The 19636-nt window shown below is 42.7% G+C and overlaps 2 protein-coding genes across 3 annotated transcripts; both read left to right on the forward strand.

Annotated features, from left to right (window-relative positions):
* Positions 1–1025: 1025 nt before the first annotated feature.
* LOC106586630 (ATP synthase peripheral stalk subunit OSCP, mitochondrial) lies at positions 1026–6643 on the forward strand. The gene is made up of 7 exons (XM_014174120.2): positions 1026–1139; positions 1599–1643; positions 1822–1932; positions 2425–2554; positions 3065–3177; positions 6137–6223; positions 6420–6643. Exons 1-7 carry the CDS (start codon positions 1113–1115, stop codon positions 6528–6530), a joined length of 624 nt encoding a protein of 207 aa, XP_014029595.1. The 5' UTR covers positions 1026–1112; the 3' UTR covers positions 6531–6643.
* Positions 6644–12232: 5589 nt separating this feature from the next.
* LOC106586631 (carbonyl reductase [NADPH] 1) lies at positions 12233–19436 on the forward strand. Of its 2 annotated transcripts, XM_082969109.1 has the most exons (5): positions 12233–12327; positions 12599–12679; positions 13238–13526; positions 13775–13882; positions 15573–19436. In XM_082969109.1, exons 3-5 carry the CDS (start codon positions 13241–13243, stop codon positions 16046–16048), a joined length of 870 nt encoding a protein of 289 aa, XP_082825235.1. In that variant the 5' UTR covers positions 12233–12327; positions 12599–12679; positions 13238–13240; the 3' UTR covers positions 16049–19436. The 2 variants fall into 2 exon arrangements, with proteins under 2 accessions (XP_082825235.1, XP_014029596.2); XM_014174121.3 differs by lacking the exon at positions 12233–12327 and having other exon boundaries at positions 12484–12679.
* Positions 19437–19636: the final 200 nt, after the last annotated feature.

Genomic DNA, 19636 nt, shown 5'->3' on the forward strand with positions numbered 1-19636 from the left:
TGGGGAGATATTTGACATTGCTTTTATGTTTAATTATTAAAGTTATTTATAGTCTCAATAACACAATGCAGTGACCGCTGGGTCTTCCATTCAGTGCTTCCATCGTTTACATCAATTTACATTGTGAGGGGCTTCAATAGCCTACTTGGCCACAGAGGTAGTCCTATATCAGCTAGTAGGCTAGCCTAGAAGAGACCTGGATACGATACACAAGCATTTCAATATGCAATAACATCTGCTAAATATGTGTATGTGACCAATACAATTTCATTTGGATGAATTTATAGAAGATGAAGTCAGTGAATAGCTCCTGTCATTCTCTCTGATAAATAGGCTCTGTCTGTCTGATGTAGGATGAGACACATTAAAGACTACCAAAATTATACCTTCATCTCAATAGGTGGCCTACTGTGCATGCAAGGATAAACCCTTCAGTTCTGCACACACAGAAGTGACAATAGGCATTTGTTTTAGTATGGTGGAAGGTGATCAAGATGGGTCTGGAGAAACCACCAAGGCTGTGTCACTGCTCACCTGTGAGAATGTAGGAGGAGCACAATGAAATGCAAATGCCTCAACAATGGGCATCAATCTACACAGACCCTGTAAACTACACACTGACACAGTCGCACAGTATCTTCATACAGGTGATGCTGGGACAACTAGGCCTGTGTCAATACATACCTGAGGTGATATCAGCAAAAATGCACTTAGAAGCTTTATATAAAGCTGAGCTCATGTTTTAATAAAATAGGCCTAATATTGAAACCTGAGAACCTGATAAGTACTATAATTGGCTTTGATAAAAAATATTCAAATTACATCAAAATCAAATCAAATGTTATTGGTCTCATGCACATAGCAGATGTGATTGCGGGTGTAGAGACATGCTGGCCCCACACATGTTTATCCACGCAACTAAGTTGTTTGCTTGTCTGCTGACGAGGACAGTACATTTCCACTTGCTCATTTTTTTTGTTCGAGGAAATACATTTCCGCTTATTGACATATGAACTACGTTTCCCGTAATGCTTCTCGTTTCTGAATTTACGTCCTTTTTTGTGACAGGCTGTCATGCGCAGAAGTTTTGACCTACACAGTCGCAGGAGAACATGGCAGCTTTAGGACTTGGGCTGCAGGTATGACTTTCTAAAAACAAGAATGTTATGCGATCTGTGGCTCTGTTTTTAATTTGGGAATGTATTTAGATTATTAACAAGGACAAAACGGATCAATGTGTATTGTTTTGATATCGCGCAGAATGTGTTTTTAACACAGAATACGCGAGGCCTTGCATGCTGGCATGAACTTGACAAGCCCGCTGGCAAGCTAACGACACCCGGCTAATTTCATCAACATTGTTAGGTACCTGGCTGGATAGCTATCTACGTTTGTTGGGCATTTTCCTACGAACCGATGGCACTACTGTTAAATATTGTCCAACGCCCATAAGACAGAGGTATTATTATCGCCATGCGAATGACATAACTTTATTGTAGAAAATGTGGTCAAGCTAACCAACGTTAACTTCCTACGGCACTCCAGACGTCACTTATGAAGATATTCATTGGCTGATTAGGATCTCTTTCCTTCTGCAGGTGCGTCAGTTCAGCACTTCAGTTCTTCGACAAGCTTTGATCAGGGTAAGAATGAATGAAGTACTGCCCATGTCCTCTGATCAGTGTAATATTAAGTCAATGACGACTCGTGTTCTTTGGTAATGATGTTAACGCACGCCACAGCTTGAGTAATGTCGTTGGCTCTGTGATTAAAGTACATGGTTGTTTTATAGCTTATTTTTGTGTCCGTTTTCTATTCTAGCCCCCCATCGACGTGTATGGGGTCGGAGGCCGCTATGCCACAGCCCTGTTCTCTGCTGCCAGCAAGCAGAAGAAACTGGAACAAGTAGAGAAGGAGATGGGCACATTGTCAGTAAGTTATCCACTGCACCTCTCTCTCCTGTCTTAGTCCTCAGTCTGGCCACAAGTGTGTAATGTATATACACTCTTTTAACTTGGGCAGGGCTATTCAACTCTTACCCAACGAGGTACGGAGCCTGTTGGTTTTCTGTTCTACCTGATGATTAATTGCACCCACCTGGTTTCCCAGGTCTTAATCAGTCCCATATTAAGGAAAAATGAAAATAGGCAGTGGAGCTGGCTTCAAGGTCCAGAGTTGAGTTTGAGGGAACTGTGTTACCATTATTTAACTAGGCAAGTCAGTTAAGAGCAAGTTCTTATTTACAATGATGGCCTACACCGGCCAAACACAGACGACGCTGGGCCAATTGTGCGCCGCCCTACGGAACTCCCAATCACAGCTAGTTGTGGGAAACCATACATTTGTCTGTTTGGCACTGTCTGTGGCCACAATATACTTTTTGACCAGCTTCCTTTCTCTTTCTGTCTTTTCCTTCTCCGTCAGTCTCTGATCAAGGACCCCAAGCTGTCCAGTATCGTGATGAACCCCCATGTCAAGCGCAGCCTCAAGCTGAAGTACTTCGGTGCCGCCATGACTAAGGCAAATCTCTCCCCAATCACAGTTAACCTCATCAGTGAGTTGCCCAGCCTTACTAAGTTATACTGCACATGCCACTCTTGTTCTGGAGACTGCTGTTGTGTAAGAAAATTAAATGGGGCAGGTTTGTGGAGGATAACGTTGTTGTTCTGCTGTCAAGACTCATCTACCAAACTACTGCTTGTCTTCCTTTCTGTGTTTTCTGTCCCTCTTGACCGTTTGAAATGTTAAAATGGAAAAATCAATATGGATGTCACGCCATACCTTTTGATCGGCTAGTTGTAATCATGAATATAAAGTAAATGTCAGCTAAGAGTATTAGTATGGTGATCTTAATTAGCTACAAGTGATCTTAATTAGCTAGTGATGCACATGAGAGAGTAGGAAAGAGTCCTTTAAGAGTATTTTGGCTATTGTTATGACAACATCCTCACCCTTACTAATGTTAGTTCATGCAAATGATGATGCAAATGCAATTAGTGAAAATGTTAGTTGTGTCTACTGGCTAGGCTAACGTGGTTTCATTGTCCTCCTCTCTCCTCCTCAGCTGTGTTGGCAGATAATGGCCGCCTGACCCTGACCGCAGATGTCATTGGTGCCTTTGCAAAAATGATGAGCGCTCACCGTGGCGAGGTCATCTGCACTGTCACCACAGCACATGTACGGTGACACACATACACACACTTGTTCTATATGGCATGGGTTCTCAGTGGGGTCGTACTACAGGGGTTCCACGGCCAAGATCACAAAATATGTACCGTACCAGTCAAAGGTTTGGAAACACCTACTCATTCCAGGGTTTTTCTTTATTTTTACTCATTTCTACATTGTAGAATAATATTGAAGACATCAAAACTATGAAATAACACACATGGAATCATGTACCGTAATTTCCGGACTATAAGCCGCTACTTTTTTCCCACGCTTTGAACCTCGCGGCTTAAACAATGACGCAGCTAATATATGGATTTTTCCCGCTTTCAAAAAAAAAACGTGCTCAGTTTTTTGGCGGCATGAAGCTTTCATTAGACCAATGAAATTGCCGAACGGGTTACGGTCAAATAACTTTTTTGTTTACTGTTTAGATTAAATCGAGCGCGCTCAAACTTCCCATCATTCTGATTACGGTAGTCATTTTGTCACCCTCATCATGGCAAAGACACGGAGAAATGCATATGATGCCGCTTTCAAGTTGAAGGCGATTGATCTGGCTGTTGGAAAAGGAAAGCTGCTGCACGGGAGCTTGGTCTGGAGCAATGACTTTCTTGGTAGGCTACTGTTTACTGCTAATTGTTTATTTTTTGTTACAAGCCGTTTTTCGTTAAAGCCTGTGTAAAGTTCATTTGTTTCAATGTACCGGTAGGCACCTGCGGCTTATAGACATGTGCGGCTTATTTATGTTCAAAATATAATATTTTTTTTAATTCGGTGGGTGCGGCTTATATTCAGGTGCGCTTAATAGTCTGGAATTTACGGTAGTAAGCAAAAAAGTGTTAAATCAAAATATATTTTATATTTGAGATTCTTCAAAGTATCCGCCCTTTGCCTTGATGACAGCTTTGCACACTTTTGCCATTCTCTCATTTACATACTTACTAACAACAGATTAAACAAAGTTTTGTCCATGTGATCTGTGGAATAATTTGACGGTATAATACAATACATTGTAATGTTATTAGGCCTAATCTACAATTATTGTATGCCAATGCAGCTGTTTCTATCACAATATCAAATCAGTCATTTCTGGGTAACAATTAAGTACCTTACTGTGATTAATTAAAAACAAAGTGGTCAAAAAGAAACAAATAGCTTCTTAGAAAATAGCAATTTCTCAAGCAAGAATTTTGACAGGACCAATGTTCCCTCCATTTTTGGGGGGAGGGGGGGCACTGAGCAAATTTCAGGTCTGCCGGGTGCAAACTTAAACGTTGTGAAAATTCTGTGCAACTTCTGGCGCACGTTTGTGAACACTGAGGCTGTACCCGCTTTAAATTAGTTTTCACAATGGCCATGTAGACGGCTGTGGCTATTTGATCATATTGTAGGCCTAACAGTTTAACATGGATACAGCTGTTCTATCATTCAGCCTACAGTAGCAGCCAATGTCTGGTGTTCAATGTAGGCCAACATTGCATGAGACTTTGGAGAAGAAAAAACATGCAGGGCTTGACAGTAACCTGTTTATCCACTTGTCCTTCAGACAAGGTGACTGAAAATGTTGTTTGATGCTACAAACCACTTTACAAAATAAAATTAATTATTATTCCCATTCCCTTATTAGAGAATCAGACAAATTATGCTACCCTCAGCTTATTCAAGCCTAAGTAGCCAATAGGCAATCTCAAAATATAGCACTGCCCCTTTAAGACAAAAAAAAAAAAAAAAAAACATTTTTACCTGACTCGCTTTTCTAGAACTGTACACGTTTTGTGCTCTTGTAGGAAGCAATCACGACCCTATTGCTGATCTATAACTGGGCTAATAACTCACTATCAGGTGCACCTACCACCAACAGCCCGAGACTAATAAAAAAAGTTTGGCGATCGACTAGGAATGCCTTGGTAACCACTGCTCTAGAAAGTTGAATCCAATTCAATCTTGTGCTTCTCTCTGTTGGCTAATATTTCTGCACATTATTATTCCAACCTCATAGTGTGGAAATGTATATAAAACACAGGAAAATCATGTTTGTCTTTAACCCTGAGCAACATGGGACTGGCAGGCTCACAGCGGTATTGGTATGCACAGTACTCCACCAATTATACATTTTGGTATGGACAGCTCAATACTTATTGTATTCCTAATTTTGTTTTTTAATCAAATGCACAGCCGCCGCGCTCACTAAGTGGGATTAGGCGTCCGCCTATGGCGGCAGATTGACGAGGGTGGCATTTTCTGAGTTAAACTGACCAAGACGCACCTCCAACAACACCACATAAATAAAAACAATGACAATTTCTCTCAACCAGTGGCATATGGGCTTTTTAGGTGAGTACTGATGCCGCCCTGTGATAAGCAGTGCACCCTCGGTCAAAGGCAGGGGTGCAAAATATTTTGCTAGTCCAATCCCAGCTCGCTTCTTAAAGGTGCTGTTGGCGAGACGCATCGCTGTGGCACACCACCAACATTCCGTCCAAAAAAATGATCTAACAAATTATGTAGCAGATATATGATATCTGAGTATATGGCCTTTTCTGTAGCTTACAGGCTGGATATAAAATCTGACAGTCCTTGTATACTGTTTTTTTATCTCACATGAGATATTCAGATAATATTTTTTTACCTTTATTTAACTAGGCAAGTCAGTTAAGAACAAATTCTTATTTACAATGATGGCCTAGGAACAGTGGGTTAACTGGCTTGTTCAGGAGCAGAACGACAGATTTTTACCTTGTCAGTTCGGGGATTCGATCCACCAACCTTCTGGTTACTGGCCCAACGCTCTAACCACTAGGCTACCTTCCGCCCCGTTATGAGGACGTCCCTGAGGAGTTTGCTATCACAAAAGGGGTCCCCGGCCCCCAAAAGTTTGAGAACCCCTGGTATATGGTTGTCAATCCAAGTTACATGTCAGTTATTGTAGCATTTGATTTGATATTTTTGTTTGTGTGTATAACAGCCCCTGGATGAGGCTAACCTGGCAGATCTGAAGGTGGCTCTGAACGGCTTCCTGACAAAGGGAGAGACTCTCATACTAGAGACCAAGGTGAGGCCATACTCAATTCGTGCCCTCTGTGGCACAATACGGATTTTAAGTAATCTACCATCAATTTACGATAGATGCAATGGTTTAGGACTGTAAGGCTAGCACAAAACAAGAAAATGCTGATATCCAGTCACATACATTGCTATGGTGTCGACTGGTGCTTTAACTTCCTGTGTTATTTTGCTTTTCCCTCCAGTCTGACACCTCCATCCTGGGCGGTATGATTGTCAGCATTGGGGATAAGTATGTGGACATGTCCACCAAGACAAAAATCCACAAATTGACCAAGATCATCAGAGATAGTTAAGTCTGTCTCGTCCGGCTGGGCATGGGGATGTTTCTCTTCTTTCTGCAACCTATACAGCGCTATGTCCGCTAAGATCCTGTCTAGTTGTTCATAATAAAATATTCTGTAACATATACTTTGTATTTGAAATGTCTTTATTTCTGTGTCCATGCAGACTGGTTGTTGCTGGTGGAGGGAATATCAAAAGCTTGTTTTTATCAGCTTAGTTACAGTGCCTTCGGAAAATATTCAGACTCCTTGACTTTTTCCACGTTACATTACAACCTTGTTTAAAATTATGTTTTTTTCCCCCTCAATCTACACACAACACCCTATAATGACAAAGCAAGTAAATAAACTGAAATAACACATTTATATAAGTATTCAGACCCTTTACGCAGTACTTTCTTGAAGCACCTTTGGCAGCGATTGAGTCTTCTTGGGTATGACGCTACAAACTTGGCACACCTGTATTTGGGGAGCTTCTCCAATTCTTCTCTGCAGATCCTCTCAAGCTCTGACAGGTTGGATGGGGAGTGTTGCTGCACAGCTATGTTTAGGTCTCTCCTGTGGCTCAGTTGGTAGAGCATGGTGTTTGCAACGCCAGGGTTGTGGGTTCGAGTCCCACGGGGGGCCAGTACAGAGAAAAATTAAAATGTATGAAATGTATGCATTCACTACTGTAAGTCGCTCTGGATAAGAGCGTATGCTAAATGACTAAAATGTAAAATGTAGATGTTCAATCGGGTTCAAGTCCAGGCTCTTGCTGGGCCACATAAGGGCATTCACAGACTTGTCCCGAAGCCATTCCTGCATTGTCTTGGCTGTGTGCTTAGGGTTGTCCTTTTGGAAGGAGAACCTTCGTCCCAGTCTGAGGTCCTGAGCGCTCTGGAGAAGGTTTTCATCAAGGATCTCTGTACTTTGCTCTGTTCATCTTTCCCTCGATCCTGACTAGTCTTCCAGTCCCTGCTGCTGAAAAACATCGCCATAGGAAGACGCTGCCACCACCATTCTTTGTATGGATGGTGCCAGGTTTCCTCTAGACGTGAAGCTTGGCTTTCAGGCCAAAGAGTTCAATCTTGGTGCCATCAGACCAGAGAATCTTCCTTCTCATAGTCTGAGAGTCCTTTAGATGCCTTTTGGCGATCTCCAAGCGAGCTCTCGTGCCTTTTACTGAGGAGTGGCTCCTTTCTGGCCAATCTACCATAAAGGCCTGATTGGTGGAGTGCTGCAGAGATGATTGTCCTGGAAGGTTCTCCCATCCACAGAGGAACTCTAGAGCTCTGTCAGAGTGACCATTGGGTTCTTGGTCACCTCCCTGACCAAGGCCCTTCTCCCCCAATTGCTCAGTTTGGCTGGGCGGCCAGCTCTAGGAAAAGTCTTGGTGGTTCCAAACTTCTTCCATTTAAGAATGATGGAGACCTTCAATGCTGCAGGCATGTTTTGATACCCCTCCCCAGATCTGTTGCTCAACACAATCCATTCTCGGAGCTCGACCGACAATTCCTTCGATCTCATGGTTTGGTTTTTGCTCTGACATGGACTGGCAACTGTGGGACCTTATATAGACAGGTGTGTGCATTCCAAATAATGTCCAATCAATTGAGTTTACCACAGGTGGATTCCAAGTTGTAGAAGCATATCAAGGATGATCATTTGAAACAGTATGCACCAGAGCTGAACTTCAGTCTCATAGCAAAGGGTCTGAATACTTATGTAAGTAAGGTATTTCTGTTTTTTCTTTTTAATATATTTACCAAAATGTCTAAACTGTTTTCACTTTGTCAGTATGGGGTATTATGTGTAAATAATAAAATGTCCTCAGCAATATAATCAATTTTAGAATGAGCCTGTAATGTAACAATTTGGAAAAAGTAAATGGGTCTGAATACTTTTCGAAGGCACTGTAATTTATGATACTTGAATAACCAGTCTATCAGACCAGTGCCATTGAGCAAACGTGTTGAAACACACTGCATACATTCTTTTTTGTCTGTAGTGGCAAAACATGAGATTCACTTTTCAGTGTTGCTGTCGGCAAGGTTGGATGAAATCTAATGAGCTACGTGTCCATTTACTCCACATTCATGTCAGTTTTAAGGTTGCTGCATGTAAAGTCAAAAGTGCAAAGCACACAAATGGATAAGAACATTGTTACATGCAGTTGTCCATCTGATTGAGATTACCAGTACAGGTCTTGCCCCTGCAAAAATAATGGTTTATTTTTGTGTGTGGCCAATCAATGGCTATGCCTGGCTGTTCTATATTCTCCCCTACCTTACGTATGTAAAATAGGTAGCCTTTTTCATTCGATGAGGTGGATGGGCCAGTATTAACTAATTACTAGATACATTTTTTTATCTGTAATTCTGTTTTTCTATTTCCTCTGAGACGCAGTTCAACTGCTACTGAACATTAGTTGCGTTGAATAGCCAGGATTAGTCCCAAATACTGTACGCATGAACTGCTGATACATCTATCTATGGTGTGAGTTGTGTGTTTGCATGCTGAACTGCATCAGTGAGATTCAGGGGCAGGACCGTGAGTGTGCAATTTCTTTCCCCTTGAGGTCAGTCATCCTGACCTGCAGGTTGAAGATGGCACCGGAAGAAATGGCAGCCGTTTTACGGGCGCCTAACCAATTGTATTGTTATGTGGGGTTTTTTCGCATTATTTGTAACTTATTTTGTACATAATGTATCTGCCACCGTATCCTACGGCAAAAAAGAGCCTCTGGATATCAGGACAGCAATCACTCACCTCAGATTAGACAAAGATTTTTTCTTCAACAAGCAGGACGCACAGGATATGCATAAGACACCTGACAAGGCCAATATCCCCGCCATTGGCAGGAGAAAGAAATGCAGGTATAGAGGACACAGGGCGGGGTGCGTTTTAATAAGGATACACCAACAGTGAGTGGGAAATCTGACTTTACCATCAATATTACTTGCCAACGTACAATCATTTGACAATAAATTAAAAGAGGTACGATCCCAAATATCCAACCAACGGGACATCAAAAACTGTAATATCTTATGTTTCACTGAATCGTGGCTGAATGACGACATGGATAACATTCAGCTGGTGGGATATACGCTGCACCGGCTAGATAGAACAGCACACTCCAGTAAGACAAGGGTGGGCGGTCTGTGTATGTTTATAAACAGCTGGTGCACAATATCTAAGGAAGTCTCTAGATTTTGTTCGCTTGAAGTAGAGTATCTCATGATAAGCTGTAGACCACACTATTTGCCAAGAGAGTTTTCATCTATATTTCTCGTGACTGTTTATTTACAACCACAGACGGATGCTGGCACTAAGAGCGCAGTCAGCAAACAGGAAAACGCCCACCCAGAGGCGGCACTCCTAATGGCCTGGGACTTTAATGCAAGGAAATTTAAATCAGTCTTGCCTAATTTCTAACCACATGTTAAATGTGCAACCAGAGGGGAAAAAAATCTATATCACCTTTACAGAGACGTGTACAAAGCTCCCCCCCCCCCCTTTGGCAAATCTGACCATAATTCCATCGTCCTGATTCCTGCTTACAAGCAAAAATTAAGTAGGAAGCACCAGTGACTCGATCAATAAAAACAGTGGTCGGATGACGCAGATGCTAAGCTACAGGACTGTTTTCCTAGTACAGACTGGAATATGTTCTGGGATTCCTCCAATGGCTTTGAGGAGTACACCACATCAGTCACTGGCTTCCTCAATAAGTGCATCGATGACGTCGTCCCCACAGTGACTGTACGTACGTACCTCAACCAGAAACCATGGATTACAGGCAACATCCGCACTGAGCTGCCGCCTTCAAGGAGTGGGACTCTAACCCAGACGCTCATAAGAAATCCAGCTACGCCCTCAGACGAACCCTCAAACAGGAAAGCACCAATACAGGACTAAGATTGAATCGTACTACACCGGCTCCGACGCTTGTCGGATGTGGCAGAGCCTGCAAACTATTACAGACTACAAAGGGAAGCACAGCCGCGAGCTGCACAGTGACAGGAGCCTACCACATGAGCTAAATCACTTCTATGCTCACTTTGAGGCAAGCAACACAGGGCATCAGCTGTTCTGGACGACTGCGTGATCACGCTCTCTGCAACCGATGTAAGTAAGACCTTTAAACATTCACAAGGCCGATGGGCCAGACGGATAACCATGACGGGTGCTCCGGGCATGTGCTGACCAACTGGCAGGTGTCTTTACTGACATTTTCAACATGTCCCTGATTGAGTCTGTAATACCAACATGTTTCAAGCAGATCACCATAGTCCCTGTGCCCAAGAACACTAAGGTAACCTGCCTAAATGACTACAGACCCGTAGCACTCACGTCCGTAGCCATGAAGTGCTTTGAAAGGCTGGTCATGGCTCACATGCACACCATTATCCCAGAAACCCTAGACCCACTCCAATATGCATACCGCCCCAACAGATCCACAGATGATGCAATCTCTATTGCACTCCAAACTGCCCTTTCACACCTGGACAAAAGGACCACCTACGTGAGAATGCTATTCATTGACTACATCTCAGCGTTCAACACCATAGTGCCCTCAAAGCTCATCACTAAGCTAAGGATCCTGGGACTAAACACCTCCCTCTGCAACTGGATCCTGGACTTTCTGACGGGCCGCCCCCAGGTGGTAAGGGAAGGTAACAACACAACTGCCACGCTGATCCTCAAAACTGGAGCCCCTCAGGGATGCGTGCTCAGTCCCCTCCTGTACTCCCTGTTCACTCATGACTGCTTGGCCAGGCACGACTCCAACACCATCATTAAGTTTGCAGATGACACAACAGTGGTAGGCTTGATCACTGACAACGACAAGACAGCCTATAGGGGGAGGAGGTCAGAGACCTGGACGTGTGGTGCCAGAATAACAACCTCTCCCTCAACGTAATCAAGACAAAGGAGATGATTGTTGACTACAGTAAAAGGAGGACCGAGCACGCCCCCATTCTCATGCATGGGGCTGTAGTGGAGCAGGTTGAGAGCTTCAAGTTCCTTGGTGTCCACATCACCAACAAACTAGAATGGTCCAAACACCAAGACAGTCATGAAGAGGGCACGACAAAGCCTTTTGCCCATCAGGAAACTAAAAAGATTTGACATGGGTCCTCAGATCCTCAAAAGGTTCTACAGCTGCAACATCGAGGGCATCCCGACTGGTTGCATCACTGCCTGGTACGACAACTGCTCAGCCTTCGACCACAAGGCACTTTAGAGGGTAGTGCGTACGGCCCAGTACATGACTGGGGCTAAGCTGCCTGCCATCGAGGACCTCTATGCCAGGCGATGTCAGAGGAAGGCCCTAAAAATTGTCAAAGACTCCAGCCACCCCAGTCATAGACTGTTCACTCTGCTACCGCACGGCATTCAGTAGCGGAGCGCAAAGTCTTGGACCAAAATACTTCTTAACAGCTTCTACTATGCATTGTGGACTATGCAATGCCAAGTGTGTGCAAAGCTGTCATCAAGGCAAAGGGTGGGTACATTGAAGAATCGCAAATATAAAATATATTTTTATTTGTTTAACACTTTTTTGGTTAATACATCATTTCATTTGTGTTATTTCATAGTGTTGATGTCTTCATTGTTATTCTACAATGTAGAAATAGAAAAAATAAAGAAAAAACATTGAACGAGTAGGTGTGTCCAAACTTTTGACTTGTACTGTATGTTGCATGTTATGTCTTGAATCTTGATCTCAGTTGTTCCTTCCTGTCATGATCAGCACCTTGAAGAAATCAAATGCTCGGGCAGGGCTTCTACTTCTCTGACCGTTATTGTGTTGAAAGATACTGTAAGTTGCTGTTCATAATGGATTATTAATGTATCTTTCTTTTGACATAAAACTCCCACTTTTGAGATAAAACTCCCACTTTGGGTTTATAAGAGAGGTTGAGGATGGAGGGGGAAGGGGTGGGGGTGGGTGGGAGGAAGGAATGAGGAAGAAGATTAGGGGGAGATAAGAGGGAGAAACAGTGCGAGCTTGTTAGCTGAAAAAGTACGGTGACATTTTGTCACATTCTAGACCTCCGCTCATTCAAGAGAATATGCTCTGCCACTTCTAGGTGTATCAATCCATACTGTGCTAGCTGCAAAGACGGTGGTGTGCTCCATACTACGTTGTAACAGTTTATACATTCACACTGGTAAGTGATACATCTGAATATAAATGGTTCTTTATTCACAGGTGTAAATTAATTATAATCTGCACCGTTTAAATTGCTCAGGGAGTACATTTTAATGTATGTTTAGATTATGTGGATATGATGGATTTTTTCAAATCTATTTTACGGTGTGCCAGCTAATGTTCTAGACCAGCACCAAAACAACTGATTAAACTACCAAATCAACCTTGATGAGTTGAATTAGGCATGCTAGCCCTGTGCTGGGGCAACATACCTTTCATTTATATTGGCGACATGTTAAATACATGTTAATGTATTGTGAATTGTATGTTTACCGGTAGCTCAGACTAGCCCTCAAATTCAAATGTGCACCTTGAAGCCAGTTCCATAGATGTTTTTATTTTATTCTTCCCCTCTAATCAGGGACAAGTTTAGACCTGGGAAGCCAGTTGTGTGCAATTCATTATCAGGTAGAACAGAAAAACTGCAGTTCTCCAGACCTCATAGGGTAAGATTTGAATACCCCTGCTCTATAACTTTGTGAATCTATAGCTTTTTATTTTTCTCTCTCTCTCTGAGGTGATGTCTGGTCCACAGGTGGTTCTGGTTACTGGCTCCACGCGTGGCTTGGGGTTAGCCATAGTGCAGACGTTGTGCCAGGGCTTTAAAGGAGATGTGTATCTGAGTGCCCGGGATGTCCAGAGGGGGGCCATGGTTGTCGAGGATCTGCAGAGGGAGGGACTCAAGCCCAGACTCCTCCAGCTGGACATCACAGACCTGGTCAGCATCCAGGCGGCCCGGCAGCATTTCATGAAGGAGTACGGGGGTCTGGATGTGCTGATCAACAACGCAGGCATCGCCCCAAAACGTAACTACACATTAATGTTACACAAACACAGACCATAAGTCTATGACACACTAGCAATACACAGCTGATTCAAATAATTAAAGCTTAATGATGAGTTGGTTATTTGAATCAGCTGTGTTGTGCTCGGGCAAAAAACTAAACTAGCCCCAGGACCGAGTTTGGGAAACACTGCAATAAGAGTATTGTGTGTTAGCTGGCCTGGGATGCAGTGCCATTTAAAGTGAACTAATAGCTCCCTCTATGTCCAGGAGGTGACCCTGCATCCATTGGCAGCCAAGCAGAACGCATTCTCCAAACCAACTTCTTCGCCACCAGAGACATGTGCAATGAATTTCTCCCTCTCCTGAAGAAAGATGGTAAACCCTTGTTTCATGGGGGAAAACTATCACTGATTTGGTAGTGTACCCCGTGATCATTTTTTATTATACGATGGGTGGGTCTAATCCTGAATACTGATTGGTTAAAACTGCATTCCAGCCGGTGTCTATTCCACAAGTTACCAAAGGCTAAATCTAAATATATTACCTTAAAATGCCTATTTATCTGTTACATCTGACCGCTCAATCCACTATCTCTCCGACATTTGAAACATTGTTTCAATATTCAAATTCGATTTTCAGCTGTCCAGTAGTAATGAACGTGTTGGGAGTCGGGAGGAGACAGACAGGCAGGCAGCGTTTCTCAGCCAGTCGAAATCATGAATCAGCTGGCATTATTTTTTATGGATATATACAAAGAAATATCAGTTGGAAAAAAGGTAAAACGAAACGAAGTGCAGCTAGTTTGTAGTCTTTCCAGCTTCCGTTTGAAGTGATAGTGTTAGCTGTGTTGTTGGCGAGCTCCTCTGAATAAAAGTGTTCCTGTGTGGCTCAGTTGGTAGAGCATGGTGCTTGCAACGCCAGGGTTGTGGGTTCTATTCCCACGGGGGACCAGTACGGGGGAAAAAAAGATGAATGAAATATATGCATTTACTACTGTAAGTCGCTCTGGATAAGAGCGTCTGCTAAATGACTCAAATGTAAATGTGTTCTGACGAGTGAGCACATTTTCTATGCCAGCCGAAATCGCGCCTTGTTAGCTCATTGTTATGGATGTATCCAAATAAATGTCACTGGAAAACAGCTTTAACAAATGCGGCTACTTTGCTGTTATTGGCTGCACTTTTTGACGTGACTGTAAATTAGCCGTAGTTAGTTAGATAGCAAGCAAGGCATAATGTTGCCAGTCAGTATGGCAATAGAACATTTAGAGCGAACGACTGGGTCGCGTCCATAGATACAGAACAAAAAGACGGAACGACTTGGTTGTATCTCTGGCAACAGACCGAACGACCAGCAGGCTTGGGTAGCAAGCCTAGATTTGTGTCGGGACTATATCTTGTGGAATAGTATTGTAATGAAACAGCAGGGAGCAGGCCTCGAACCCTGGACCTTCTAGCCCGAAGTCCGGCGCGCTATCGACCGTGCCGCAAAAGCATGCTCGAGCGGCACAGTCGATGTCCGCGTTTATAAACCCAGGGTCGTCACAGTATGAATAAATTCATCAAAATAACGTTTTTAATTAAAATATGTCAATCATTATTTTAATGTATTGCTAACCCGTTGTATAAAAGTGATAATGCCCTCGAAGCCGTTGTTTGGAGAATATATTGGCGCGGTTTGCCGGCCTGAGACGAACAACACCCGTGCCAATATATCCTCCAAATACCGGCTTCTCGGGCATTATGACTTAATTATACAATGGGTGGGTCTAATCCTGAATGCTGATTGGTTATAACCGCATTCCAGCCGGGGTGTCTATTCCACAAGTTACCACCGGCAAAATCTATGACTTTAAAATGCTTATTTACTCTGTATCATCTGACTGCGCAATCCACTGTCTCATCACCCCAGCCAGGCACTTTATAAACGTGATCTCCACTATAAAAAGCATCTAGACATTATCTCGACTTCGTTTTGGGCCTAACAACACCCATGCCAAATCACTTAATTAATCTCCATATGTTTTTTCCTTTAATTTAACTGTCTGTCTGTCTGTCTGTTATAGGAAGGATAGTGAATGTTGCCAGCATCGTGGGCTATATCACCCTCTATATGTGTTCTCCGGACCTCCAGGCCAGGCTCTGCAGTGATGACATCACAGAGGAGGAGCTAGTGGCTCTAATGAAGCGCTTTGTTGCCGAGGCCAAAGATGGAGACCACATCAACAAGGGCTGGCCAAATTCTGTCTATGGGGTGTCCAAAATAGGCCTGATGGCCCTTACCCGGATCCAGGCCCGCAGGCTAAGAAGAGAGATGCCCCAGAGAGGGATTCTGATAAACTCCTGCTGCCCGGGCTGGGTGAAGTCTGACATGACCTATCCCAACGGGACCAAGACGCCTGCGGAGGGGGCTGACACACCTGTGTACCTGGCGCTGTTGCCTCCAGCAACACAGGAGCCCCAGGGGGAGTTTGTGGTGGATAGACAGGTACAGGTATGGGCGGGGTCACCAACAGGTGCAACAGTGGATGAGGGACCCTGATTTAGGACCCTTTCATCTGCTGCTATAATATATACACGTAACTGCCAAAATAAAGGAAACAGCAACAAAAAGTGTCTTAGTAGGATGTAGGCCTACCGTGAGTCAGAACAGCTTCACTGCACCTTGCCATAGATTCTACAAGTGTCTGGAACTCTATCGGAGGTGTGCGACACAAATCCTTCCTTGAGAAATTCCATTATTTCGTGCTTTGTTGAAGGTGGTGGAAAATGCTCTCAGGCACCGCTCCAGAATCTCCCATAAGTGTTCAATTGGGTTGAGATCTGGTGATCTGGTGAGCATATGGTTTACATCGTTTTCATGCTCATCAAACCATTTAAGTGACCACTCCTGCCCTGTGGATAGGGGCAGTGGCGTAGGCCTGGGTGGGTGCAAGTCCAACCAATCAGATTGAGCAAAAAGTGATAATAATATTTTACAAATGGGACATTATTTTAATTTTTACCTAAGCACAGTACTTGACCTGGGCAGGAGCTCACCTGGAACTGAGTACCGGCACCTCAAATTTTCTTCTGCTTGAGTTCCTTCACCTCCTATAGAATATTAGCACAAAAGTATTGAGGAGTTCACTTAAATATAAATAGTACCGGCACTTATTTCAGTACAAGTCAAGCACTGGTCTAAACATGCATACACCATCAGATAGAATTCATAGCAAGCAGTAGGGAGGGGGTGGGACATCGAAAGGGATATTTATATTAATAATAATATATTTTATTTGGCAGATGCTTTTCAGGACACTCAAGGACATCTTACATAAAATCGAGTGCTGTACTAAAATCTATTTTAATTTAGGCCTATATAATGAATTTGAATTATTATTGATTATTTACTGTTAAACTAATTCAACAAAAACTAAACAATCAGCTTATCAATTTCTAAATAAAGGGTGTGTTGTGTCACTTCATACTGATACCATGTGCGCAGGGGCGGAAATCGCGGGGGGGACGGGGGGGACACGACCCCCCCATCCTGGGAAAAATATGATTTGTCCCCCCCCAATATATCACTGAAACATAACTATGTAATTTAAATAATATTAATAATACGCAATGAAAGCAATTGTGCTGATTATAGACACTTAATAGCGCGTTTTTAAGTTTCAAAAGATTGCGACCCCCCCCCCCCACCCTTTTCCTCACAATGGTTTGATCCACTGGCAAGGTAACAGAGGGGTCGTAGCAACTGTCTGAAAGGCACTCAATGAACGTAACTGACGTAAGGTTAATCCAGTCAATCGCGCACACACACTAGCTGAATATGCAGAGCTAGCGCGCAAATATGAACTATTAAGCTAGCTAGTACCTATTCCATTTATGTGGCCTTGTCAAAGATGGAATCTTTGCTATCGTCAATTTATTCCGAGATCAGCATGCAGATGATGTAAGTTAGTGCTTCAAAGTCCCTGTGATAAGGTTAGCGATAAACTGAAGTCCAAACTGAACAGAACTACACTCTCTTCTACCATTGTCTTAAATATATTTAATGGTCTTGTTGCAAAAGCTAAATTGTCGCAAGGGAACTTTTATTTATTTATTTTATTTAACCCGGGTAGCAAAGATTATAGCAAACACCACTGAAACTGAATTGGTGCTCGCTAGCTTTGCAAATTCAGCTATTGTTGGAAGCCAGCCAATATGAAACAAACTATTAAAATTACAAAAGGTTGCAGCATATGTTGTGTAAATGGTAAACTCATACAGCTGTCAACTCTTGTCATTTTAATCCGTTTCACATTTGCTAGCTACCTTTTAGATCGAAGCCCAAATAGAATGATAAAAGATAAGATGATAGAAGCCCATCTCCTACTGTAAATAACCTACACACTGTGTGTGTGTGTAGCCAGCCAGCCAGGTAGAAAAATGGCAGAAAAATTAAAGACGGACATCAGAGTATTTTTCAGTACACCAAAATGTTGATAAAATGTTCATAAGAAAGAAATGAAATTCTAATGGAAATGTTTCACAATGATGTCATTAGGCAGAGCAGGCAACAGATGGCACACAGACAGCAGAGTTGGGGACAGATATGCAGGGACAGGGAGTCTCAGGTAAGTTTGTTGAGTCTTTGTTTGGCAACATTATGAAAGGTTCTCCATTTTTTTTACTTGTAAAATAGGAACATAATTGGAAAATGCAATGGATACCCCCACTCTCAACTTAAACTGGTGACTGAACTAAGATTTGTTAAAGGCAATGGTATTGCTGTTGTGAGTAGTTGTGTAGTTTTGGGTACCGGTAGTTAGGAGTACGGCAAACACCTTATTTCTTTGGTTCCTCAATATACATTTACCATATTACAATGTAGGCTATGTGTTACAGCACTACTTTTGGTGTCCCCCTCAGGAATTGCTCTTGAGAAAATTTCATGTAATTGTCCCCCCCAAAGTTGATATCAGATTTTCGCCCCTGCATGTGCGGTAAACAGTAGCTATTGCTGTGTTGGCAAGGCTACACTGGGTAGGCTACTCACTGTTAGCTAGCTAAGACTCACTAGTCAACTTAGCTAGCAAAAACAAGTTAAAATGGCCAAACAAAGCTCAGTGTAATTTTTTTTTTAAAGAGACCGTGCATAGAAGAGGATGTTGGAGAGTTTGATATTTGATATCAGTGATTTTGCCATGAAGGCCGGCCAGTCCCCCTATATCAATCACTGATTGCATTGGTCTTATCAAGGGCCTTAAAGAGATTTTCAGTACATTCAGAGACAACGATCAGCACTACAACAATGTTTTCATTCAACACTTTCAGAAATCATGCTCTTAACCGCTAGACTATATCAGGGCATCATGTTCTAATCTAATAGGTCTATGGTTTATTATGTACCATCAACAGATTTCTGCCATCAACTGATTTCTGCCTACGCCACTGGATGGGGGCATTGTCATCCTATAGCCAAAATAATGGCCTACACAGCATTTTATGATAGAACGTTCATTGTTTAAATAACTCAGGAGCCACACCTGAGTGGAAGTGCTTTCAATATACTTTGTAGGCCTATCCCTCATTAACTCGTGTTTCCATTATTTTGGCAGTTATATATATGTGTGAATTACCCATATAGGTATTGCTGTATAATAACCATTTAATAACCACATCAGTAAAGAGCAATTAAAAAACCATTGTAATTTGTCTTTTATTTGAAGTCTATCTACTGCACTGTGAAGTGTTTGCAGAGCCAGAGGGTATGGTTTATGTCCACTGAATAGTTATACACGTTACTATATTGTCTCAAAAATGACTAAAAATGTTATGAAAACGAGCCAGGGGATAGGTTGATGTGGACTGAATAGTTAAACACGTCACTTAATTTTCTCTGTAAACATGTAATGAAAACGATTGCTTGATAAAAAGTAAACAGATTAAACATGCAGCTTGTTTGCAGTTATTTTGTCAGTCCTCTTCGCCCCAGCTTTGACCAATACCTGACAGTGACTCTAGAGGTTTGTAAACATCGCACATCCCGGAATGTACCAAAGCCGGGGGTGGCAGTGAGACAAGAGAGAATAATACTTTCAGATTTGAAAACTGAATGCAAGAAACAGGTTTACCCACCACGGCTGACTCGTTT

The sequence above is a fragment of the Salmo salar genome, chromosome 25, assembly GCF_965601325.2.
Source record: "Salmo salar chromosome 25, fSalSal1, whole genome shotgun sequence".
Lineage (NCBI taxonomy): Eukaryota > Metazoa > Chordata > Actinopteri > Salmoniformes > Salmonidae > Salmo > Salmo salar.

Bases quoted from the DNA above. Each gene is read 5' to 3' on its own strand.
- LOC106586630 (XM_014174120.2), top strand. From the start codon at position 1,113: ATGGCAGCTTTAGGACTTGGGCTGCAG. The intron at 1,140-1,598 runs GTATGACTTTCT...TTCCTTCTGCAG, and splicing joins CTTTAGGACTTGGGCTGCAG to GTGCGTCAGTTCAGCACTTC. The intron at 1,644-1,821 runs GTAAGAATGAAT...TTTCTATTCTAG, and splicing joins TTCGACAAGCTTTGATCAGG to CCCCCCATCGACGTGTATGG.
- LOC106586631 (XM_082969109.1), top strand. From the start codon at position 13,241: ATGTCTGGTCCACAGGTGGTTCTGGTTACTGGCTCCACGCGTGGCTTG. The intron at 13,527-13,774 runs GTAACTACACAT...CTCTATGTCCAG, and splicing joins CGCAGGCATCGCCCCAAAAC to GAGGTGACCCTGCATCCATT. The intron at 13,883-15,572 runs GTAAACCCTTGT...TGTCTGTTATAG, and splicing joins CCCTCTCCTGAAGAAAGATG to GAAGGATAGTGAATGTTGCC.